This window comes from Podarcis filfolensis (assembly GCF_964270895.1).
Source record: "Podarcis filfolensis genome assembly, chromosome: 2".
Taxonomy (NCBI): Eukaryota; Metazoa; Chordata; class Lepidosauria; order Squamata; family Lacertidae; genus Podarcis; species Podarcis filfolensis.
The window spans coordinates 118,336,038-118,362,370 of NC_139605.1; the positions used below are offsets into that span (position 1 = coordinate 118,336,038).

Below are 26,333 nucleotides of genomic sequence, written 5' to 3' on the forward strand. Positions count from 1 at the left end.
CCTGGGGCCACATGAACCGGCGCCACCCAGGCTCCTGCTACTAAAATGACCCTCTCCTCCATAGCTGATCTCAGTGACCTTAGCAGAGCAGGAAGTGCTCATCCGGGAAGCATAACCTGCAGGATGCAGGACAGCTGAGCAGGAGCTGAAATTCCTGGGGCCACATGCAGAGTTTGAGTGGCAAGACATGGTTTCGTAGGAGAGCAGAAGTTGGAAGAAGAAAGGGGGAAGCGAAACTGCAAAGCAAAAGAGGCAGAGGTAGTGTGGTTTACTGCGGGGAAACGCTCCCTTTATATCTGTTTGGGACAGCTGGGTTTGGCCAGCATTGAAATGGAAGAGAAAGCAACTTCTCTGACATTTATTAGCTTGGGACATTTAGGGAACCAACTCCCCATGTCCTCATCCACACTGTTTGATGGCTGATCACCTGGTAGATGAAAAAGAGTTTTAGGGATTTCACAAAGGCCTTTTTTTTTTTACAGCACCTACAATGCTGTATTAAAAGGGCTGATTCCACCTTCCCCTTTTTATACATGGAGGAAACTAGACTTGTAATTATGACACGGATATCAAGAAGTTGGGATTTGAAGTTGACACCCCTTCCTGGTTTTGTCAGCAGTTGGCTGTGTGACCTCTGCATCTCAGTTTATAGACCTCTTAGCAAAGATAATGAGGGGGTTAGACTAGATGACCCTTGGGTCCCTTCCAGCTCTAAGGTTCTATGATCTTCACACACACACACACACACACACACACCCAAAAATGTTGGGAGGCTTAATTATCAGATGTGCTGCCTGGAGATGAAAGGTTGCTTTGATGTAGCAAAGTCATTGCTGTGCAACATAATGGGACCTTTTGCAAAATCCCTCTAAGCTGCTGAAGAAGCAGAGTCTTTGTGAAGTGGAAACAGGATTAGGAATGCAATGACAGGCATGGATTTCACACAGTCTCCCTGAAAACTGCGGCCATCAACACATCATGCCGCAGATTTATAGGGTCACTCTCAGTGGAGACCCCTCTTCACCCCCAATAAGTAGCTGACAGATGTTGCCTTCACTGTATTAGTATCATCTCTTACTGTATGTAGCATTTAACTCCCCCCTGTCTCTCATTCCTCTTCAGCCTGGGGTCTAAATATGGGCCACCCTATGCTCTGCTTCAGGGACGCGGGTGGCGCTGTGCTCTAAATCACAGAGCCTAGGGCTTGCCGATCAGAAGGTTGGCGGTTCAAATCCCCACAATGCAGTGAGCTCCCATTGCTCGGTCCCAGCTCCTGCCCACCTAGCAGTTCGAAAGCACACCAAAGTGCAAGTAGATAAATAGGTACCACTCTGGCGGGAAGGTAAACGGCGTTTCCATGCGCTGCTCTGGTTCTCCAGAAGCGGCTTAGTCATGCTGGCCACATGACCCGGTAAAACTGTCTGCGGACAAACGTCGGCTCCCTCGGCCAGTAAAGTGAGATGAGCGCCGCAACTTCAGAGTCGTCCACGGCTGGACCTAATGGTCAGGGGTATGTTTACCTTTACCTTTTTGCTCTGCTTCACTGAAGCCAAATTCTCCTACCCCTTCAGGATTATTTAAGCTGTGAGGGGAACTTGCCTTTCAGAAAGGGGCATAGGAGGTCTCTAGCATGTGGGCTCCAGGCCCAGTTATTGGAGTTACTTCTTCCCAGGCTAAAGGGTGATGTGGGGTAGGACTGTCTCAGAGGGTACATGTGATCTCTGTGTCCCAACAGATCTCTCTCTCTCTCTCTCTCTCTCTCTCTCTCTCTCTCTCTCTGTGTGTGTAGTAAAGTGGTAGCAGCCCGCCTGCCCTACTCCTAAGCCCTCTGGCCATACTCCACTGCTGGAAGAGTATGACATTCAGCCTGCCCTCTGTCCCCACAAGCTAGGCTGCTGCCCTCAGGTGCTGAAGGGCCCTGCCCTGCCATCAGTGTTGAAGTATGATATGACGGTCGGTCGGTCAGTCTGCGTGTGTGTGTAGAATAGGGTGGGTGCCTTTTCATCCTCACTCCAAGCAGCAAAACGTCTTGGGTTGTGTTTGTGTATGTGTACTCTCAAGACCCAGTCTTCATAGCATAGTAGAACACCTGCTTTGCATGCAGAAGGTCTCAGGTTCCATCCCTGGCATCTTCAGTTAAAAGAATAAGGTTTCAGCTTATGGGAAAGACCTTTCAGTCCTAGGTCCTGGAGAGCCATGACAATACAGGTCTAGATGGACTAACAGCACGACGTCGTAGAAGGTTGCTTCCTATGTGCCTAATCTAATTGCATTAGAGCCTTTAAATTGCAAGAGGGAATAGCCCATCACCGTTTAAAGGATGCCAAGTCAGATTGACCTTGAAAGATGCACACATCCCGAAGCCAATTCTGTCCCTTCATCTGGAAGATGCTTTCAGGTCTCTCCTTATTTGTATATCAAATACTAATATATTATCAAATAATATATTCACTTGCATCTGTTTTTATCTGAGCAGTCGCTAATGACGTCCGTGTTTTAATCTCTAGATTAGTTGGGAAGAGAAGCCCCTTCACATGTTTCTGTGGTTGGGACCCCCCCGTTTGCACAGCCCTCCTGATAGTGTGAAGCCCCTCTACATGAGTAATTGTACATGCATAGAGCACAGAGGCCAGGTATTGACGCTGAGCCAGCTACGTTGCATCAGGGTTGGGGTTAGTGCAACTGCCCAGTGGCGTAGCGTGGGTTGTCAGCACCCGGGGCAAGGCAAGTAATTTGCGCCCCCTAACCCGTGGATTTGCGCCCCCTAACCCATGGATTTGCCCTAACCCCAGATGTTGCGCCCGGTGCGGCCGGCCCCCCCTGCACCCTCCACGCTACGCCACTGCAACTGCCCCATTCTTTGCTCTGTGCATGGACTGCATCTATGGCTATCATTGGTCAAGGGGCTAGAGTTGCCTGCGAATTTCATGTAATGGGCAGTTTGAGAAAGTAAGACATCCACAGGAAATTCCAAAAAAGCTTTAAAATGTTTCAATAATATTGCCATTGAATTTCAGGTAAAGCAAAACTCAAGCACACGAAAGCTTTACGGGGATTTCAAGGCAAAGGAAGAAACATTATTAGAGACAGATGGATCTCCCTTTTCCAATCTTAAATTCTCTCCTTCTCTCTGTTTCCACAGTCATCTTTGGATTTATTTATTTATTTTAATGCTCGTGAAAAATTGGCATCACTCTAGAGCACATTTCTCCTAATCCACGTATTTTTTCAAGCAAGTTCCCTAATGCAATGCATTTTTGTATGCCATTTTTACTAATTACATCAATGCTTGTGTGCACTTTTCCTTAACATATATGCACATTGTTTCATTGGAGAACTGCTTTGTAAAACTCAGAGAAGTGTGCATTTCGATGGGTAGCTGTGTTTCGGTTCGTGTATTGGTCCGAGAAGCATGAATTGGGTAGTTTTTCATCAAAATGCAAACAAAATCAAATCTGTCTCCCATCCCTAAACATCAGCAAAATTTATAAGGGTCTTGTGTGCCTATATTTTTCATGTAGTCGTAAGCATAATAGTAGCACCTCTCTCCTATCTATTAATGCATGTGATCTTGAGCATACCCTCTTAGTTTCCATTGTTTTTTCTCCATCTTGGAGGACAGTAATGCGAAGCTGCACTTCTCTGAATGCTTCACACATCACAGAAATTTAGTACTGCTGGGCTAGCAAGCAAGTTGCTAACAATGGCTAGAGGTGTTGATGTTGCAAATGATACTGCCCTACTTAATGTTTCGCAATGATACTTGCACAATTTCAAGATATTAACTTCTCCCATTCAAGTGCAATTGTGATATGACACATTCACCATAAAAATCTATACAGCCTATCATTTATTTCTCAGGGCAGTCCAAAAGGTGCCCTTACAATCAGAGTTGGGTTTCTGTTGATTGTGTGTGTGTGTGTGTGTGTGTGCGCGCGCGTGTGTGCGTGTGCGTGTGTGTGTACTCAAAATATACAATGATTACTGGGGAGGAGTATACAAGCTCCCCACCCCACCTCTTCGGATCAGGGATGGGAACATCTGGTCCTCCAGATGTTTCTGAAGAATAATTCTTTGAACCTTGGCCATGGTGGTTGGGATTCCAGCTGTTTCACTTGCAAAATCCCCCAAATATATGGTACATATGGCTGCTGCTAGCATCACATTAGGCATGGCCTAATGTAGTGCACATGTAACACTTAAGAGGTTGTCAGTCTCCAGCTCCCATCATCCTCGACCATTGGCCAGGCTGCCTGGGGCTGACAAGACACACAAACAACTGAAGGGCACCATATTAGCCATACCCACCTGCTGCCTTTGCTCTGTGCTGAGATGGTTCATATCTGCACTCCAGATTGCTATTACTCATGTAAAAGCTGGACCTAGTGCTTAGGACATACATGTGAGATTGCATGAATTCATCCCTGTGCTTGCCTGTGACATTAAGTGCGTGAATGCAGATAAGGAGCTCACTTTTTGTTATGTAAACAACAAGCAACCTCGGGAAAGTCTGAGCAGCCTTGAGACTATGGTTGGTGGGGATGGAGAAGGGGAAGAGTTAACTTTCTCCCTTCTACAGTTCCGACAAGAATAGCCAATCCAAAGGTACAGTTTGCGTTCCAAGGAACAGTTCCTCCTTTGAGACCAATAGGAGCTTCCCTTGATATTCAGGAAAGAGCTTCTGAAATGTTATTTTTATCAGGACCATGGCAGGGAGAGGAAAAACTAATATTCTCCTTCCCAACCCATCCCCATGGTCCCAAGGTTGTTCAGGATTGCCTCAGGAAGATGGAGAGGAAGTTGGATTAGCTCTGCTGTTGTTACACATGGAACACAAGCCATTTGAAACTGGGTCATGTTGGGGGGCTGGTTTTAAAGTAGTAGTGATTCCACTGTGCAGATGGGCTATCCGAAGAGGTGGTAACTAAAGCTACCCTAGTTGGAATGACATGATGCAATGTTGTCCACTTGCTGAGTGTACCAACTTAATATTTTACATTATGTACATGGTTGTAGGCTGTGGGATAAGTTTCAGCTATGCAGGGCTAGCCCAAAACATTTTGGCACCTAAGCCAAACCACAAAATGGCACCCTCCCTCCCCCAAAGAAGAAAGGGTAAGTGAAGATCTACAACAGGAACAAGAGGGGAATGCAGATCTACATTAGGATCTGCTGTCCCTATGGATCTGGCCACCTGAGGTGGTCACCTCTCGTTACCTCCTGGGTGTCCCTGCAGCTATGTATAGGATAGCATTTGAATGGTTGGGAAGCCTTCTTGATGACCCTATGGTTCAGAGATAAAAACACACCCTTCTCAATACCAGTGCCAAGCTGTTTCCCTCACCAGGGTGTGGTGTGGTGGATGACACAAAGAGAGGACACAGATGAGGGAGGGAACCCATTCATTGAATGAGGAGCACCACATTGGAATGGACACAGGGATGGAGAGAGTAGACCAGGGTCATCACAAGCTTGGATAATATATGCATGTGTGCATCTTGGAATTACCCAACATGATGATTGGCAGTGGACCCATAAACTAAGTCCACTAGAAAGCAATGTCATTAAGGCAGGCATAGGCAAACTCTGCCCTCCAGATGTTTTGGGACTACAACTCCCATCATCCCTGACCACTGGTCCTGTTAGCTAGGGATGATGGGAGTTGTAGTCCCAAAACACCTGGAGGGCAGAGTTTGCCTATGCCTGCATTAAGGTGATGTTTTTGCAAGTAATCATTCAATCAGATAACAGAAGTGCATATGGGAACCAGCTGCCTGTAGATTTATCAAACAGTCTTAAAACTGAAAAATGCTACCCATAATGTAGCTCAACCATAGCATTCATTCTCTGCTGCATGGTTAAAGCTAGTCAGACTGGAGTCATTGCTTAGCTGAATTGATTTATTTAAAATAGAAGTTCACATGCACACACACAAAAGCAGAGGTTCACATTTTTAAAAAGCAACCCACCAGACGGTAAAAGGCATGCCCAAACCTGAAACACTTTCTTGTTGGGCTATTCTCTGCTAGCAGTCATGCAGTGCTAAAGCTCTGTCACTGAGATATAATTTGGCAGATACACAAGCAGCTGAAAAGCAACCCGACTCCCTTCCTCATTCACCAAAGACTGGTGTATTCAGTCTCATTTAGGCTGTCTGAATACCTTCACCTCTATCATTCACAGAAAGCACTTTGTCTTCTTTTGCAAACCGGTTTTGGTTATACATTCTTGGCTTGCATGAACACACAGCTTTGTGCAAACCAGTGCCTAGATCGGGCATTTAAAAAGGGCTGGCAATGCAATTCTGTGCATGTCTACTCAGAATCAAGCCCCACTGAATTCACTGAGGCTTTCCCCCAGTCCCTGCCAAGGTAAATGTGTACGGGACTGCAGCCCAAGAGAAATTCTTAGAAGATAGATGTCTCTGGCTATTAACCATGGCATCAAACTGCAGGTGCAGTATGTATTTAACTACTGCTGGACAAGCAATAAGGAAGGGCCATAAAATGTTTTGTAGCATCAACAAGACATTGCTGGAATGAAAATATCAGTCAATATCCCCACCTCCCTTCCAGGGAAAATACAGCAAGTTTTTTTTAAAAAAATCTAACATATGACCCATTTGAGATACATATATATGATCATTTACAGTATTAAGACCCTGTCTGGAAGCACCCAAAGTTTGTATAAAGAAGCCATTTCCCAGGACAAAACAAAAGGAGAGAAGCAAGAAAGGGTGCAAAAGTCTGGGTATTTGCAGGTTAAGAAATAGACCTTTAACACAATATTTTCAGCAGGAAGGTATGTACTTATTTTTTTATCATCAGAATACACAGCATTACCAAATGAAATAACCCTTCCCTTTCACTGTAGGCGTTGGAACTTGCTTTCGTAATCAGTTACCCTGAAATGACAACATCCTCTTAAAATCAGTGTTTTGGGTGATCAAGGGGTTTAACTGGAGCTGGAGGAAAGCCCTTGGGGGCTCCTGCCTTACCTCCGTTTGATCTTAGAATAAGGGACCACAAAAATAGCAACAGTCTTTATCCTGGTTATGCAGAAGTTGGTTGATACTCAGAATTCACTGTGAATTGAAAGTGACATAAGATTAGGGAGCCAATAAAGTTGGATGGACCTGTCCCCAAAGATTGTCCTGAAAAGTACAAGAATTGCTGAGTCAAGGTACAAATGCTGAATCAACAACTTCAGGCATGCAGAAACCCAAAGTCTAGATTTAACCTCTTGATGCGCAAGGAGAAGCCGCTGCTACATGTTTAACGTTGGAGCTCTTCACACTCTGGGTGCTAAATCCTTCGGGAGGAGGGGTATGGCTGTCTCCACATGGGAGACCCGCATCTCCACAGGAACCCATGCCTCTTTTGCAACCTGCTGGGCTGCAGGGATCTCTTCCATTTGTCATAATGTGCCCACCTCTTCCGGGTCCACAGTGGTGGTCAGGATTGCACACAACGGCACCCTGGCTCCTCTGCACAGCTGTGGAGGGAAAGGGAAGGAAGGGACCGCATGATGAGATACATAGAAAGGGTCCACCCAAAACAGAAAGAAATGAATTAAATTAGCAATGGCATTTCTGGAGGCATCTCTTGGAGGTACTTACAGATGTTCACAGCACATTCTCCATCGCCCATCCTAGAAGGAATTAAATAGATTGAAATATCTCATTAGCTGAATATTAGGCCTAAATCACCAACAATTTCATAGCTAGAAATAGGTTGTGCATGTATACGTGCATATATATATATCTCTGTGTGTGTCTGTCTATCTATCCATCTGTCTGTCTGTCTGTCTGTCTGACTGACTGACTGTCTGTCTAGGTAAAGGTAAAGGTAAAGGTAAAGGTAAAGGGACCCCTGACCATTAGGTCCAGTCGTGGCCGACTCTGGGGTTGCGGCGCTCATCTCGCTTTATTGGCTGAGGGAGCCGGCGTACAGCTTCTGGGTCATGTGGCCAGCATGACTAAGCCGCTTCTGGAAAACTAGAGCAGCGCACAGAAACGCTGTTTACCTTCCCGCCGGAGCGGTACCTATTTATCTACTTGCACTTTGACGTGCTTTTGAACTGCTAGGTTGGCAGGAGCAGGGACTGAGCAACAGGAGCTCACCCTATCGCGGGGATTCGAACCGCCGACCTTCTGATCGACAAGTCCTAAGCTCTGTGGTTTAACCCACAGTGCCACCCGCATCCCGTCTGTCTAGGTATGGCCCTTTAAAGAAGCAATCCAAACTACCCAGATAGGGGAACAACATACATAAAAAATGACTCGGCAAAGGCCAGCAATAAACAGCACCCACAGCAGTAAATTATCAGTGAGAAAAGGTAAAAGGTAAAGGATCACTGGACGGTTATCTCCAGTCAAAGGTGACTAAAGTGGTACCTCTGGATGCAAACAGGATCCGTTCCGGAGCCCTGTTTGCATGCTGAGTAGAGTGTAACTCTCGACTGTGTGTCTGCGCATGTGCAGGTCACAATTCGCTGCTTTCGTGCATGCGTGTGACGTCATTTTGAGCATCTGCGCATGCGCGAGCGGCGAAACCCGGAAGTAATGTGCTCTGTTACTTCTGGGTCGCCACAGAGCGCAACCCGAAAATACTTAACCTGAAGCTACTTCAACCTGAGGTATGACTGTATGGGGTTGTGGCGCTCATCTTGCTTTCAGGCCGAGGGAGTCTGCGTTTGTCCACAGACAGCTTTCCGGGTCATGTGGCCTGCGTGACTTAACCACTTCTGGTGCAACAGAACACAGTGATGTAAACCAGAGTGTGCGGAAATGCCGTTTACCTTCCCGCCGCAGCAGTACCTATTTATCTACTTGCACTGGTGTGCTTTTGAACTGCTAGGTTGGCAGGAGCAGGGACAGAGCAATGGGAGCTCAATGAGAAAGTCACCACCCAAGTGCAGGTAGGAAAAAGCCTGGGAAAAGTCAAACTAGCAGGTCCTTCATGTTGTGAATGCTACCTGTCACCACCTGGGGGCATGTTTATCAGAAAATATTCTAGCTTGTAAAATTGGTGAGTTTAAATCCTCCTGTATTAAATTTTCTCATTGTGCTGCTTATTATTTTTTAAGCATGTAAGAAAAATAAAATGAGAACCTGGCACAAGGTCACGTTACATTCATTCTCCCCTCCTTCATTCTGATCACTTGTGCATTGGAAAAAAATGCACACAGAACATATATACTTTGTTGTGTTTGCTTCTATACTTTTTACGAAGTGCTTTGCACATGAATAAATGTCAAGGAACCTCTGCATCTATGCTATGGAACTTCTGTACATTGCAAAGGATTCTGTGGATTCTGTGGCATATTCCAGGTGTACATTCTAGGTGTTTGTGTGTGTGTTGCTACCATCTTAGATAGACTGAAAGCATAGCCTACAGAACAGGTTCTCTGTTGCGGCTGCATATGGCAAAGGAGGATAAATGATGGAGAACTAGCTGTCTTCCAGTGAATTTTGAATCATTACTGATTTGCTTGTGGACCTTTATATGTGCAGTGCATGACTAAAACTCTCATTGCCTTCTGATAGCTGCCTGCAAGAATTGAAATCTCCCTTGCCCCACAACATACCGTATTTTTCGCTCTATAGGACGCACCCCCCCCCAAAAAAAACATGAAGGGGAAATGTGTGTGTGTCCTATGGAGCGAATGCAGGCTTTTGCTGAAGCCTGGAGAGCGAGAGGGGTCGGTGCGCACCGACCCCTCTTGCTCTCCAGGCTTCAGGAAGCTATCCGCAAGCCTTTGGAGCGCGGCGGGAGTTCCCGCCGGGCTCTGAAGGCTTGCGGATAGCAGCCTGCAGCCTGAAGCCCGGGGAGCGGGCCACTGTATTCTGCTCTGGTCAGACCTCACCTGGAGTACTGTGTCCAGTTCTGGGCACCACAGTTCAAGAAGGACACTGACAAACTGGAACGTGTCCAGAGGAGGGCAACCAAAATGGTCAAAGGCCTGGAAACGATGCCTTATGAGGAACGGCTAAGGGAGCTGGGCATGTTTAGCCTGGAGAAGAGGAGGTTAAGGGGTGATATGATAGCCATGTTCAAATATATAAAAGGATGTCACATAGAGGAGGGAGAAAGGTTGTTTTCTGCTGCTCCAGAGAAGCGGACACGGAGCAATGGATCCAAACTACAAGAAAGAAGATTCCACCTAAACATTAGGAAGAACTTCCTGACAGTAAGAGCTGTTTGACAGTGGAATTTGCTGCCAAGGAGTGTGGTGGAGTCTCCTTCTTTGGAGGTCTTTAAGCAGAGGCTTGACAACCATATGTCAGGAGTGCTCTGATGGTGTTTCCTGCTTGGCAGGGGGTTGGACTCAATGGCCCTTGTGGTCTCTTCCAACTCTATGATTCTATGATTCTATGATTCTATGATTCTATGATTCTATGATTCTATGAGCGCAGTGCCAACTCCCGCTGCGCTCCCTGGGCTTCAGGCAGCTATCCGCAAACCTGGAGGGGAAATAATTTTTCCACTTTATTTCCCCCCCTAAAAACTAGGTGTGCCCTATGGTCCGGTGCGTCCTATGGAGCAAAAAATACGGTAAGTATATGGCAGGGGTGGGGAACCTGTGACTCTCCAGATGTTGCCGTGCTACAGCTCCTGGTTTTTGAGCTGAAAACTGTATCACAGAATTTGGAGAAGTGTGAGATCTGAAGACTAATTACATCTCAAGCCAAGTATTAGTCTGGGAGATGTGAATTAAGTCAGTTCACTTAAAAATGTGGACCAAACAAAAATAACCTTCATCCCTATTTGTGATACAGTTACCAGCCCCTCCAAAAAACACACACATCAAGGTGCATTTTTAAAAGCATAGTTTGAAATAAAATATATTTAGAAATCTGCATTTTGAAATAAAGTGATATAGGAATGTATGTCTGCAAAGAAAACATGTTTACAAATATGTATTCGTCTGGAGATTTCCTGTGCGGATCTTTTTTATGCAGATTAATTCAGAAACAACACAATAAGGGTATTCACGTGTTACATTCAACAACTGTACAGTTTGCATATCTGTGCATGCCATAGGTTGATTTGTATTATACAATCAACAAATGTACACACTTAATATTGCAGTGAAACTTTGACATTTGCTTTTTGGGGGGGGAGCTTTTCTAAAATAGACTTTCAAATGGGTCCAGAAGAGTCTCACCTGAACTCCTCTCCTTCCAGCAGTTTCCTGTAGGTGGCAATCTCAATATCCAGGGCCAACTTGAGGTTCATCAGGGCCTGATATTCCCGTAGCTGGCAAGCCATGTCCTGCTTGGCTTTGTGCAAGGCCTCCTCCAGACCTGCCAGTTTGCATTTGGCATCCTTCACCGCCATCTCCCCACGTTCCTCGGCTCCAGCTACCTCCTCTTCCAGTTTGCAGCGCTGTCGGCACAGAACACACAGAGGGAAGGCGAGAGACAAAGAAAAGAGCACACGACAACAAGGTTCTGTAGCATGAACAGTCTGAGATGAATCTCCATTCTCCTTTGGTTTTCACATGACTATCAGATGGGTGGTGGCATGAGAAAAGTTCTTGAACAGCTTGTGAGTGGCTGTTCCCCAGGCTTGCACAACTCTACACTCAGGTCCAGTGGCACAGATTCAGGAGGCAAAGGAGGAGGGAAGAGGGGGAAGTTCCATTGCAGAGTGGAACTCTTTGCACTTAGGGGATGTGTTAGGTACCACCCAATGGACATCAAAGGGAACAAGATAGTTCTCATCTCGATGTTTTGGAGCACACATCCAACTCACTAAGGATTGCACATAATGAAACAAACCTTATCTCTTCTTCCAACACAGGCAGAATGGGTCTTGAATAACATAACCCCTTCTCAAGATGACATTGTGATAATCAGCCACAAGAACTGTTAATATTAGCCCCATCACCATTATGGCACTCCTCAACAATAGTGGTGGTCTTGTTGCAGCCAAGCTCCACTGGTCATTCTCACCTGGGATTTGACATTTGAGATTTCAGCCTGCAGTCGGTGAACCATCCGAGTCAGCTCACCAAGTTCATCCTTGACATTGCGTAGATTGTCACAGTGTTTGGCAGCCGTTGTCCTCAGCTCCTGGTACTGCAAGGAGAAGTGATGTGGCTGAGCAAAATACCAATACATCTGAAACCCATATGGATCAGTTGAACTTGCTTGCCAAACACATACTCTCTCACTGAGCTAGCTATAGATGGTACCTATCACAGGCAAGTGTTCCTCTACACCAGCGATTCTTGACCTATGGGCCCCCAGATGTTGTTGGACTACAACTCCCATCATCCCTGAGCTCTGGCCTTGCTAGCTAGGGGTGATGGGAGTTGTAGTGCAACAACATCTGGGGACCCACAGGTTGAGAAAGGCTGCTCTACACCCAGCTTCCTCCAACCTGAGGCCCTGTAGCTGTTGTTGCGACTACAGCTCCCATCGTCCCTGACCATTGACCACATGGCTAGGGCTGAAGGGAGTCGGAGTCCAACAATATCTGGAGGGCACCAGGCTGAGGAAGGCTGGCCTGCATTATGGAACCAACGAGGAGAAGCTGGCAGAGGGGAGCTGTTTTAGGTGGTCATCCCATGGCATGCATACCAGGTGATTCCAGCCTTATTATGTGTGTCACCCAGAAAACTATTGTCGCTAGGTGACCAATACACCAATGTGGTGTAGTGGTTAAAGTGTCAGACTAGGACCTGGGTGGCCAGGGTTCAAATCTCCACTCAACTACGAAGCTCATTGGGTGACCTTGGGCCAGTCACTGACTCGCTGCCTAACCTACCTCACAGTTATTGTGGGGAAGACCTTGGAGAAAAGGGAGGGATATAAATGCAACAAACAACCAGGAGGAGGAGGAGGTGGAGGAGGAGGAGGATGAGGAGGAGCTGGCCCATCTAGTCCAGCATCCTCTTGTCATCACAAAGCCACTTCCGACATAAGGAGGAGGTGGTGTTGCGGGCTCACACCCCCAACAATCGTGAGGGGCTGGCTGCAGCCCCACGCGACCAGGGGAATCCTCGGGCTGCGTCAGCACCAGAGCCAGCCAATCAGCTGGCTCTGGGGGCGTGGCCTGGGTCATTTAAGGCTGGTGCGGCCCCGGGATCTCCCCTTTTCATCCCAGCTGCAGATTCGGTTTCCCACACCCACCCTTTAGGTTTTCCTTCTGACATTGCTATGGACTTCTGTTGGTCGCCATTAAGGGGCCTGGTAGGAATTTTTTTTCCACTTGGCAAATTGGCCATTTGGTTTTTTTCGCCTACCTCGTAGCAAATCGTCACAACATCTCTTGGTTATGGCGGCTAGGCATTGGTAGGGGTATTATTATGTAGATGTGTTGGGGGGGGGAGGAGCACCATCACCTCCCTCAAATATTTAAGGGTAATCCGGTAAAGGATTCTGGGGGACGTTGCCTCGTCCAAAACCTATGGAGGCCAGGGCCTAAAGCGCGACCCCGAGCGGTGACCCCTGGGGGAGTTCCTAGTGATGTGCATCCCAGGGCTCCCCCTGTTGGTGTTAACCCTTTCCGGTTTTCCTGCTAACAGGCTGAAGCTGGATAGTCTGATAGGACCAATGCCTACAGCCCACCATCACATCTAAGGAAGACTGTTTGAAATCGCTTCTTGTGGATGCAAATCCCCAAATTTCACGTGGGGTGGCAATCTTTATAGTGCAGGCTTTGAAACTCAGGGCTACACTGACTGGGTAGTGTGTCCCAGACCTGGACCTGTTTTAATTCTTTGTATTACCTTTTTAACCTAATGTGCCGAGCCTATTTTGGGGCCATTATATGTTTTACATTTGCATTTTAGATTCCCGGCGCTGGCAACTAAATTTTTACATTATTGTTTTAGGGTAATTTAAATGTCATAATGCCAGTAATATCGTTTGAATCTTGTTAGGTTGCTTCTCTCTAGCATTTTTTTGTCTTATCCTGCTATGGCTGTATGCTAATGCAATAAAGGTTTGATGATGATGCCTAAAGCCAATACCACTCTTACCTGTAACCAATAAAGTTGTAGCCAATTTTTGCCCATTAACCTTAATCAATGGTGTCCTGTGTCTTTATTTATTCCAATTGGGGGGAGGCGGGAATCGCCACACAATGGCCAACCAGAAACCTTTGGGAAACCTACAAGCAGGATTCGACCACAAGAGTACTCTCCCTCTCCTGTGTGTTCCAGCAACTGGTATTAAGAAGCATTGCTGTCTCCAGCTATTTAGGTGGAACATAATCGTAATGGCTAGTTTGGGGTACACACACACACACACACACACACACACACACACACACAAACATATATAATGGAGATGTTCAAGAAGATAGATCAATGAACCTGGCACTGGCACCAAGCCTCAGCTTCAGCTCGACTCCGGGAGGCAATGTCTTCATACCGACGGTGGAACTCTTCAATGATGCAGCCCACATCCAGGCCTCGGCTGTTGTCCATTTTCACTGTGACACAAGTGTCTGAGATACATGACTGCAGCTCACATATTTCCTATGAATTACACAGAACACATTCAGCCTGTGGCCGTTGAATTTCCTTTTTTTAATGCCACAATCTTGAGTTGGATAGTAAACTATTTTACTTGGGATAAGTTTTTTTAAGTCTAAAAAAAGGATGCTTAGACCTAGACCTTTATGTTTACATAAAGTGGTATTCACACATACCAGTAATATTCAACAAGTATACAACCTGAGTGCCTGTGTACACAAATAATTGAGGTGCACATTCAGGTGTGACAATGACCCTGTGTACATATCAGTTGAGCTGTACAAGTCAAGAAGGGTACATTTATTTCCACTTATTTCAGGGGCTCTTAGGAGGACAGCCTTCATCTTAAATAAGAGGGGAGGGGAGCCTCTGACCTTCCAGACAGGACCATGGGAACCATTTTGTGATGACAACCAAGCAGCATGATCAAATATGAACATTCCTTGTTACCTCTTCAAATGTATTTCTGTAAAAGCAGATGTCTTGCATTAAAGTTTCCACCTTGGCTTCTTTCTGGGATTTGTCCATGAAGACACAATCCACTTCCTAGGAGAAGACAAAAAGGCACAGTGCTGAAGCAGAGTTCCATCACAGCTCCTACTATCTGGGTTGCCTAGACAGCTAATTAGCGAGGAGTATAGTTGTACATCAAGGGATGTGGGTGGCGCTGTGGGTTAAACCACAGAGCCTAGGACTTGCCGATCAGAAGGTCGGCGGTTCAAATCCCCGCAACGGGGTGAGCTCCCATTGCCCAGTCCCTGCTCCTGCCAACCTAGCAGTTCGAAAGCACGTCAAAGTGCAAGTAGATAAATAGGTACCGCTCTGGCGGGAAGGTAAACAGTGTTTCCGTGTGCTGCTCTGGTTCGCCAGAAGTGGCTTAGTCATGCTGGCCACATGACCCGGAAGCTATACGCCAGCTCCCTCAGTCAATAAAGCGAGATGAGTGCCGCAACCCCAGAGTCGGTCACGACTGGACCTAATTGTCAGGGGCCCCTTTACCTTTACCTTATAGTTGTACATCACTTGCATGTTAAAAGCTGATGTAACCGAGTGCTTTGTCAATAAAGAATTAAAAATCCAGTTGCTCATTGTTCTGGTTGTGTTCAGGACATTTATGAATAATTTGCACTTTCATAAAAGCTTTATCTAGCTGGTATACAACATGCAAAGCTATAATAAAATCAGCAAAAGCATCCATAAAGACATTGTTAAAAATCAATAAAACATAAATAAATACTGATCTGCTTGAAGTGCTTCAAGCCAGGTCTCTTGAGTCTTCACCTAGACCAGGGAAGGAGAACCTGACGCCTTTCAGATGTTGCTGGACTCCAGCTACCATCAGCCCCAGGCAGCATGAGCAATGGGGAAAGATGATAGAAATTGTAGTCCCTCGTCACATGGAAGGCCACAGATTAACCTCCTTTGGTCAAGTCACTACACTGCATTGGTTCTCCAGAACAAAATGATCATATTCTTGCGATACTTCTTCTCGACATCTGATCCATTCTGATACCATACCAACAAACAAACCACCAACAATTCTCTCAAGGTCTTTAGCAGAAATATGGCCCATCACTTGCCTTTTTAAGTGCAACATATTCGTTTTCAGCACAGGTCCTTCGACTGCATTCTTCCTCAAACCTGGGGAGGTTATAAAGACAGACTTTGTGCGTTACTGACTAATAATTAATATCACCATGTTGAACCACAAAGAAAGGAAGGCCTTTCTAAATAGAAGGTCATTATGTCCTCAAATGACTAGCCGTATAGTGACTTGTTAAGGCTTGGGGTCTCATTGAAATAGTCCACTTATGGGTAGGCTGGACCACTTCCCAATCAAAGCCGGCCCTAACATTAGGCAGAGTGGTGGCAATGGCAAGGAGTGGCAAGAAGTTGTTGGAAGACAGAGCAGTGAGTTTTGTGTGATCTGCCCTGCACTGTCTAAGCTAGCCAGCTGTCCCATCACCAATGTTGAAATAAGATTCAACTGCCTGTCTGGCTGGTTTGTGTACAGAGAATGGTGGTGGTGTCAGGAAGCCACCATCATTCCTTTGCATTGGGCAGCAAAATGTATTGGGCAGGCCCTGTTGTTCATATTCCAGGCACAGACTCCAAGGCTCACATGACTCAAGGTGCGCCCATCCTACAAAGGTCCCTGCATATACAAAATGTAGCCAGTTGGGGAAAAGTGGGAAATGAATGAAAGAATGAATGAATGAATGACAGGAGTTTGGGCCATTGGTCATCATGACCCACTACCAGGTTGTGGCCTGGTCTGATGTGGGTCACAACAGCAGCACAACCACCATACACATATCTATTGGCACTGGGTCACCCAGTGCATGGGGGATGCGGGTGGCGCTGTGGTCTAAACCACTGAGCTTCTTGGGCTTGCCGATCAGTAGGTCGGCGGTTCAAATCCACATAATGGGGTGAGCTCCCGTTGCTCTGTCCCTGCTCCTTTCAACCTAGTAGTTTGAAAGCACACCAAAAAGTGCAAGTAGATAAATAGGTACCGCTCCCGTGGGAAGGTAAACGGTGTTTCCATGCGCTGCTCTGGTTTTGGTGTTCCATTGCGCCAGAAGCGGCTTAGTCATGCTGGCCACATGACCTGGAAAAACTGTCTGAGGACAAACGCTGGCTCCCCCAGCCTGTAAAGCGAGATGAACACCGCAACCCCAGAGTTGTCTGCTACTGGACTTAACTGTCAGGGGTCCTTTACCTTTTTACCACCCAGTGCATGATTGGGTTAAAGGTGGGTGCCAGGTCTGAAAGAGTTGAAGAGTTCTCAATGTGAGCATTGAGAGCATTGAGCCAACGGCCACCTGCTGCCAAGCAGTGCAACTCACACCACACGGCTTCCCACAAAGAATCCTCGGAGCTGTAGTTCAACCATCACAGAGCTACAGTTCCCAGCACCCTTAACAAACTACCAGATTTACCACTTCATTGAGGAAAACATGGTGGGCCTATGCTATGGATAACCTGCAGAGAATAACCCTGTTATTCAGCCTTGCTGCTGTTGCGACCCACCTCAGACCAGGCCACTTAGAAGAAAAATGCTGAACCCAGCCCTGGAGTTCACCTCTTCTTGTTCCCTTCCATGCTTTCTCTCCAATTGTTCATTTCAACCTTCAGCTGATTCCTCTCCCATTCCAGGCACTCCAGCTCCTTCCTCAGCCTACTGATGTATTCGCTAAACAGGGGCTCCATGTGGCTTTTCTGGCGCTTCTTCTCCTTCAAGAAGTCCCACTTGGTCTTCAGCATCAGGTTGTGCTGCTCCAGGAACCGGACCTGAATGGAGAGCAAAAGCAGCTTAAGGGAGACCATTTTTTATTTTTATTTTTAAAAAGGGTGATGTATTGGTTGATCATGTTATTTATTCACATGCTATGTAAGAAACTAGACAGCTTCTCAAAAAGCAGAGACATCACCTTGCCAACAAAGGTCTGTATAGTCAAAGCTATGGTTTTCCCAGTAGTGATGTATGGAAGTGAGAGCTGGACCATAAAGAAGGCTGATCGCCGAAGAATGGATGCTTTTGAATTATGGTGCTGGAGGAGACTCTTGAGAGTCCCATGGACTGCAAGAAGATCAAACCTAGCCATTCTGAAGGAAATCAGCCCTGAGTGCTCACTGGAAGGACAGATCCTGAAGCTGAGGCTCCAATACTTTGGCCACCTCATGAGAAGAGAAGACTCCCTGGAAAAGACCCTGATGTTGGGAAAGATGGAGGGCACAAGGAGAAGGGGACGACAGAGGATGAGATGGTTGGACAGTGTTCTCGAAGCTACCAGCATGAGTTTGACCAAACTGCGGGAGGCAGTGGAAGACAGGAGTGCCTGGTGTGCTCTGGTCCATGGGGACACAAAGAGTTGGACATGACTAAACAACAATGTAAGAAACTAAACTGGAGAAAAATGCTTGGCTGGAACGTTCAACCATCCCAACCCCCATGCACTTTGAACTGGTCCCCATGTGCACTGTGATACAGACACAGGAAGGCCCTGCATGTACTTCAGTTGAGAAGGCAGATATATGTGCAGAGAAATGCTTCTGCTGATCTGCCTCCGTACAACACAGAATGTCTATAAGGGCATAGATTGGGGATGAGGATCCTCATGTCCTAGGTGGACCACATGTGACCTTCTGGAGTTCCCTATCTGGCCCTTGACACATCCAATTCTGAGCCACACCAGCCTTTCTTTGCACTTCCCTTGCATGTTTTTGCCTAGCTGGAATATGTTCTCGAACTCTGACAATGCTCCTTGCTTGCCTGGGCAGAGGATAGAGAGGGGCGTGTGAGAGATGAATAAACCAGGCTATGGCACAAAAGTAAAATTCCCATTCCTTGCTCTGCCCACTTTTGCTCTAACCTTCACTAACAGGTGGCCCCCAGAAGGTTGCCAAGAAAGGAATGTGGCCCTTGAGCTAAAAAATGTCATCACCCCTTGATTATGGTATCAGAGAGCATTTTTTTCCACTCTTTTTTGTAGCATGTGACATAGAGGGCCACCCCGACCATGCCTTTCTCCCATGTAGCTGATTTGGATGTATCCACAAGGAGGAAAACACATGCAATGGGATTTCACTGGGACTGAAACCCCCATATCAGTTTTGCAGAAAAGTTCTGCATGAGGACTATCCTATCTGCCATTGCAACTGATCCTTACATATGTTGTTTCTGTATCCATTACAACAACCCTGTAAGGAAGGCAGATGAATATATTTGCAGAGGGGAGCAGGGATTGACACTGAAAGAATACTATCTCTAAGTTGAGAGAGGAACAGGGGGCATTTACCGTATTTTTTGCTTTATAAGACTCACTTTTTCCCTCCTAAAAGTAAGGGGGAAATGTGTGTGTTTCTTATGGAGCGAATGCGGGCTGCGCAGCTATCCCAGAAACCAGAACAGCTTTCGCAGCAATCCCTCTTGCTGTTCTGGCGTCTGGGATTCAGAATATTTTTTTTTCTTGTTTTCCCCCTCCAAAAACTAGGTGCGTCTTATGGTCTGGTGCGTCTTATAGAGCGAAAAATACAGTGAATTCACAACGCCTATCCATTAGCTCCTGCCTGCAGCCAGCAAGTGCTATGCTAATGGAGTGATCCTGCAAAAAATTATTTTGTATTTTTTTTTCTTATGTCTGATTTCCCAAGCACATTCTGCTACATGTATAATATAAGTGTAAACATTAGTGCCTGGAATACTATTTTGTGCTCTGGAAGGAAGAAAAGAAGGAAAATTTATATAAACATTGGCAGGGTTAGTTTCCTCAGAACAGAATACGCTGGAGGCTTATTGTGCTTTTACAATAAGTAAAGTTGTATTGTTGCAAATGTATAGGGTACGTGACCAAGCATTATGGGAGAATACAGAGAGCACCCATCTCTCCTTTCAAAAAATGGGCAGTGTAGATTTAATATATAGAATAAGAGAACAAGAAGAATGTATGTTTAAAGAAGACTGGGAAATGTTTACTGAATATATGGGTGAAAATTGTGTTCATTTAAAAACGGTGGTAGAATTAAGATAAATTCAACAACGTAAGTAAGTTTTGATAGCTGAAAGAAAAGTGAATAAGATGGACTATAACTGGAAATTGTTTTAGTTTAATAATGATATTGGAAATCTGTTACTTTTAACTACAAGGAAACTCAAAAGGGAGGGACTAGAGGAAGTCAACCAAGATGTTTAAAAGGTTGGATTTGTAAAGAATTAAGTTTGCTGTTATTATTTATCAGTTTATTGTTCCTTTTTTCTTCTTTCGTTCATTGATGTATTTTTCTCTTTTTTCTGTTTTTATGTGTCATTCTGCTTTGTGGTTTTTTGTTATAATTGTGGAAAATCTAATAATTATTTTTTTTATAAAAAAAAGTTTTGATAGCTGTAACAATGGATTACTGAATGGTTTAATTCATGTGTTTGCAATAAGTTTTTCAAAAGCTTCTTACAAATTCACTGTTCAGGGAGGATACCGGACTAGATGTGACTTGCCCAAGACAACAAACTGAATGCAAAGCAGATATGGAGGCTTATTCCCAAGCCTCACTTGATCCCCACAACCATTTCTGCTTCAGAAGGCAAATGTGTCAGACTTGGGAACAAGTGAATTGGCCGAGACCACAAATTTCCAGCCTCTGCAAAACTAAACCATCAAAATATTCAAATCCCAAAACATTAAGTTCTGATAACCCAAGCCCCAAAACATTAATTTCCTTTCAATGTCTTCCCAAAATCAATTCACCCCCTCCCAAATTTTCTCAACAACAACAGCAACAAAAAAGTGCCCCCCAGAAGAGCTTCAGCAGGTTTTTTAATTGCTGCCGGAAGTGTTTTATTCCATTCTCTGGCATTTCCCAAACTGTTAATTTCCACATTATACTTGAGCATTCACATGATGTAAAAGCTACTTCTGGAGAGGTAATGGAATAGAACTCATGTTTAGGGGTCATTTCTATATTACATAATTCGGGGGGGGATCCCTATGCAGCCCCCTTAACCTGAAAAATTGTGAAAGTGGTGAAATTTGGGGCAGTATACCAGCATACATTTGGGACGCGGGTGGCGCTGTGGGTTAAACCACAGAGCCTAGGACTTGTCGATCAGAAGGTCGGTGGTTCGAATCCCCGTGACAGGGTGAGCTCCCATTGCTCGGTCCCTGCTCCTGCCAACCTAGCAGTTTGAAAACACGTCAAAGTGCAAGTAGATAAATAGGTACCGCTCCAGCAGGAAGGTAAATGGTGTTTCCGTGCACTGCTCTGGTTCACCAGAAGCGGCTTAGTCATGCTGGCCACATGACCCGGAAGCTGTACGCCGGCTCCCTCGGCCAATAAAGTGAGATGAGTGCTGCAACCCCAGAGTCGGCCACGACTGGACCTAATGCTCAGGGGTCCCTTTACCTTTGCCTTTACCAGCATACAGCTGTTTCCAGGCGAGGATCATGGGGAAACAAATTCACACATGTGCAGAAATTGTGGGAGAGTACTGTGTCACTGGTGTGAGTGACATTTAATGCAACATGCTGGTATATAAGTAAGGGGGTGGGGAGAGACCACAGATCCATAGTGCAACAGGCACTGAAGTGTGAAAGGAACATTAGCAAACTTGAGCGAAGAACTAGCATTATAATCAGGTAATGCAACACAATATGTCCCACTGAATGAACCCACTGTTGGCTCTTTTGAAACTGTTTTTATTGTATGCTGTGAACAGTCCTGCAACTAAAAAATAAATAAAAATCAAAGAGCAATATGCAAAATGATCTCAGCAAAATAAAGAGAAAGTTCCATTTTCTCCCTTCTCCCTCATGATTACTCTGCATCCTTCAGCATTCTCTATCTACACACAAATACAGAGCCAATGACCTGCGATTTTCACACTGTTAATGCTTGGGTCAAACAGAATTCCCCCTTTGTCTTCAACCACATACTATTATCTGACCACTGCTTGATTGGCTTGAAAGCCCATTCAGCTCAGCATCCTGTTTCCATAGTGGCTAACCAGACACCTCTTAGAAGCCCACAAACACACTATGAGTGCTACACCGCTCTCCCTACTTGTTCTTCTGGACAATTTCTAATCTGGATTTTTCTGTTGGCATTGGCATGCTCAAAAAGTTGTTTCAGGTGCGCACAGGTCATTCTTGATTCCACACCACATGGTTTCTAGAGCCACAAATCCAATAAGCTCTAAACAGACCAGAATCTAGTAGAAAAAGAAAAAAGAAAACTCCCAAACCTTCTGCAAATAAGCTTGAAGAACTTGGAAAGCTGCCTTATGCTAAATCAGACAACTGGTCAATCTAGCTTAGTACAGTGGTACCTCTGGTTACGTACTTAATTTGTTCTGGAGGTCCGTTCTTAACCTGAAACTGTTCTTAACCTGAAGCACCACTTTAGCAAATGGGGCCTCCTGCTGCCGCCACACCACCAGAGCACGATTTCTGTTCTCATCCTGAAGCAAAGTTCTTAACCTGAGGTAATATTTCTGGGTTAGTGGAGTCTGTAACCTGAAGTGTATGTAACCTGAAGCGTATGTAACCTGAAGCCCGAGGTGTAACCCGAGGTACCACTGTATTGTTCCAGGCATGGCCAAACTTGGCCCTCCAGATGTTGGGGGACTACAGTGGTACCTCGGGTTACAAATGGTTCGAGTTACAAGTGCTTCAGGTTACAGACTTCACTAACCCGAAAGTAGTACCTTGGGTCAAGAACTTCCCCTCAGGATGAGAACAGAAATCATTTGCTGGCAACATGGCGGCAGCGGGAGACCCCATTAGCTAAAGTGGTACCTCAGGTTAAGAACAGTTTCAGATTAAGAACGGACCTCCAGAACAAATTACGTTCTTGACCAGAGGTACCACTGTACAATTCCCATCATCCCTGACCGCTGGTCCTGTTAGCTAGGGATGATGGGAGTGAAGGACCTGTTCCATATCTGCTACTGGGTCCCCGGAGCACAGAGTCACACAAAGTGGCACACGACCTTGCAGGGTACAACAGGGCTTATTTGAAATGCATATGCATAGCAAAGGTGCAGCGCAATAAGCTCGCAGTCTGCACACCCAATTCTGAGGGTGGCAGCTTTTTATACATTTGCAGAATACAATACCACCTGATTTCTTGTAAACCACCAGATTTCTGGGAAATCGAAAGTTATAGTAAGTTTCTATTTCCTTACATGATTATGCTCGAGCATGAATCGCCCCCTCTTCCCTGCAATGACAGCAACGGGCATTCCTGAGTCTTCCTTATCTCTTTACAACCTTGGATGCCAAGAGGCCCCACCAGCCTTGTTGTTCCTGGCAGATCTAAAAAGGGAGGGTTTTTTTGGGATAGAATCTAAGAGGCTAGAAAAGCCTAAAACAGGTTTGATGAGCTCATATATATATGAGAGGAGAGAAGCAGGGTTTGATAATATATATAAAATAATATTCTTATGGCCCTTTAGGAGTTGTAGTCCCAAAACATCTGGAGGGCCAATTTGGCCATGGGTTTCAAACAGGGGATACTCCCAGTCCTATCTGGGGATGCCGGGGATTTGGGACCTTCTTCATGCAAAGCAGATGCTCAACCAGTAAGCCCTTCCCATTTTAACCAGTAAGCCCTTCCCATTTTATCCCCTTTTCTCCTTTCTGCATTTGATTCCTAGGGTAATCTGTTTCCACACACCCCAGAAACTGGCCATTGAAACAAGCTGAAAGGGTGCTTCTCTTGCAGAGGGTGGACCATTCAGCTGATTTGGATATCAGTACCAGCTGCTGCATGGACTGGGTACATTTCCCATATTCTTACACAGCCATCCCTCTTTGTTTTCAAAACCCCAGCTTTCAAAATGTGTTTGGAACATGACTGAGTTGCCAATGAGGCCAAGAGAGCAGCTGGTGCCACCAGAGTAGGACCTCAGGGCACAGGCCAAAGGGCCCACTCAGCAGAATGAACACTCACACTTTACATTGTGGGTGCCCTTTGCGGGGTCTCATGCGGTGCTACAGTTCCCAGGGAACTTACTGGCAAACAGGGACTGGCCTGCCTCTCAGTGTTATTTTTTGGAGGTTCATGCCCAGCCTCAGTAGTCAAGTTTCATTGCTGGGAGGTGGGGCCAGCCCCATATATATAAGGGGGTGGAGCTGACAGTATCCAGGCAGTCGGCTTAGGAGATTCACCCTCCCTGCCCTCCCTTAGTTTAATGTTTTCTTGTTTGCAAGTTAGCTTTTTCTTCCTGTTTAGCGGGCGCTGCTATGGTCTATGACTGGTTGCTGTTGAAGGACTGTGAAGAAATTTTTCTGCTTTGGCAGGTTTTGTCTTCCCAGTAGCAATTCATCACAACTTTGGCAGTTATGGCCTTGGGTGGAATCCTTTAGTCTTTTCTTCCCTATAATGGGGGGGGGCGTGAAGTGGGATTCACCCCCTGAGGCAGTGATTCCAGGGTCCCCTCTTAAAGGGGTTATATAATGGGTTTCACTGGCCATACACTGAAAGGTTGTCAGTGAACTACCCTGCATACGGGGATATGGGCTGGGCTGCCTGCTACACTTACATCTCGCAGAGCACCCCCATATTGCATTTACCCTGATGTTTACCATATTCCAGTTCCCCCAGCTGCAGGGCTGGGAGGGATACACGCCAAGGTAGTTCTTCCTACATTCAGAAGTTTAATAAAGTTGTGGCCTAATTTTAATTTCATATAACGTTGTCAGAGTCTTTATTCCTTCCTTATGATCCCTGGGGGCTGGGGCTGTCGCCGCCTGGTCACGCAATGAGCAGGAGCGCCGTCAAATGCCTCAGGGGTGGCTTACCAGATTTCAAAGTAAGTGAAGTATTCCATGTTGCCATCTAAAGGGGTTGCAGAGGACACAAGGCCATTAGGTTCAGAGTCTAAGATTACCTTGCATTACTACGTTGGGAGAGGAGCGAAGTCCGAAAATGTATAAGAGAATCTCACGCTGGCCACTTCTATGCAATAGCAGCTGTTGTCCATGTGCTCTCAAAGTGAGTAAGGATGGGCAAACCAGTCCCTTCATGGTTTATGACACTTTTCCATGTGTTCAACCAGAAGTCTCTCTTGCCCTCTTTCCACATGCTCCCCCTGCCCCACAACAGCCACATGAAAACCCACATTTAAATATGTATTTAAAAAATATTTTCTCTCCAAATATGCATCTCTAAACATTCTTTTCTTACAAAATACACATTTTTTAAAATGTAATCCAAAACTTTTTTTGCATAGAAAACTGGATCAGAACACTTGGGACGTGTTGAAGCCAGAAGACAACAAAGTTTCAATCTGCACATTGGTCCAAGAGATGCAGATTAGTTTAGTATCAACTGGGAAGGGAGGGGGGCAGAGAAAGGGCCTGTTCTCTCCTGAAGATGCCATTGCATTCACAGGAGACTCAGAAGCAGCTGGCATCTGTCTCTGGTGAGCAAAAGTCTCCCATCTCTGACATTTCCTTGCACAAGTTCATATTTTCCTATTTCAGTTTGCTTTCCAGTATTTTTTATGCAGTTGGAATTTAGGGGCTTTGGGGCAAATGGCATGTAAATGATTGAACAGCAGGCTTTAAAGACACATGGTCAAAGCATCGCATTGAATGCTGACCTCTTAACTCACCTTGTCAATGAAACAGGCAAATTTGCTGTTCAGGCACTGGAGCTCGTTCTTCTCCTGGCATTTCATTGCTTGGGCAGCAGAGTTGATTTCCAGGTTGAGAGGTTGCAACAGAGACTCATTGCAAGTCACAGGAGTGATGAAGGGCGTCCCAGTTCCGCTGGCAACGGGTCGCCTAAACCCATATGAGCCATAAGGACTGTGACTGAATCCAGTGCCAGAATAGCCGACTCCCCGATGGCCATATCCATATCTAGCGGAGTGGTAGCCACCGCTGGAATTTCTGGATCCTCTTGAGCTGATGCCACCCAGACTTCTGCTGCTAAAGTAACCAGCTGCCCTGAACCCAGAGCTGGATCGCCTTGAAGGGCTGGGAGAGCTGGTACGGTCTTTGCTACCGATCGGCGGAAGGACAGCTGAGCAGGAAGTAAAGCTGCTGGGTCCGTTTCCAGGGCTCGATGGAGAAGACATTGCTTCTGAAGTTAAATGCGTTCGAAAACGAGGAGAGTTAAAAATTGCAGGAAGGGCCCACACAAAACAACCTGATCCACTCTGAAAAGAGCTTGGCCTTTATATCTCTTTGGAGAACTGGGCTTGGCAGTCTCATAATGGGGAGATCAGAACGTTTCCAGCATTTATGAGCTTGGAATGCTGTGCTTAATTAAAAAAAGCAAAGTGTGGCTTATTGAGCCTATAAAATATACACAGCTACTAGTCATTGTCCAGAATGCAC

General features: G+C 45.8%; 1 protein-coding gene across 1 annotated transcript; it reads right to left on the bottom strand.

The window, feature by feature from the left end:
• Positions 1-5,895: 5,895 nt before the first annotated feature.
• Positions 5,896-26,071, bottom strand: LOC310755884 (keratin, type II cuticular Hb5-like; the record flags this gene model as incomplete). The annotated part of the gene is made up of 9 exons (XM_083599289.1): positions 5,896-7,494; positions 7,619-7,650; positions 11,170-11,390; positions 11,960-12,085; positions 14,329-14,493; positions 14,941-15,036; positions 16,071-16,131; positions 17,576-17,784; positions 25,604-26,071. 9 exons carry the CDS (start codon positions 26,069-26,071, stop codon positions 7,235-7,237), a joined length of 1,638 nt encoding a protein of 545 aa, XP_083455415.1. The 3' UTR covers positions 5,896-7,234.
• Between the last annotated feature and the right edge of the window lie 262 nt (positions 26,072-26,333).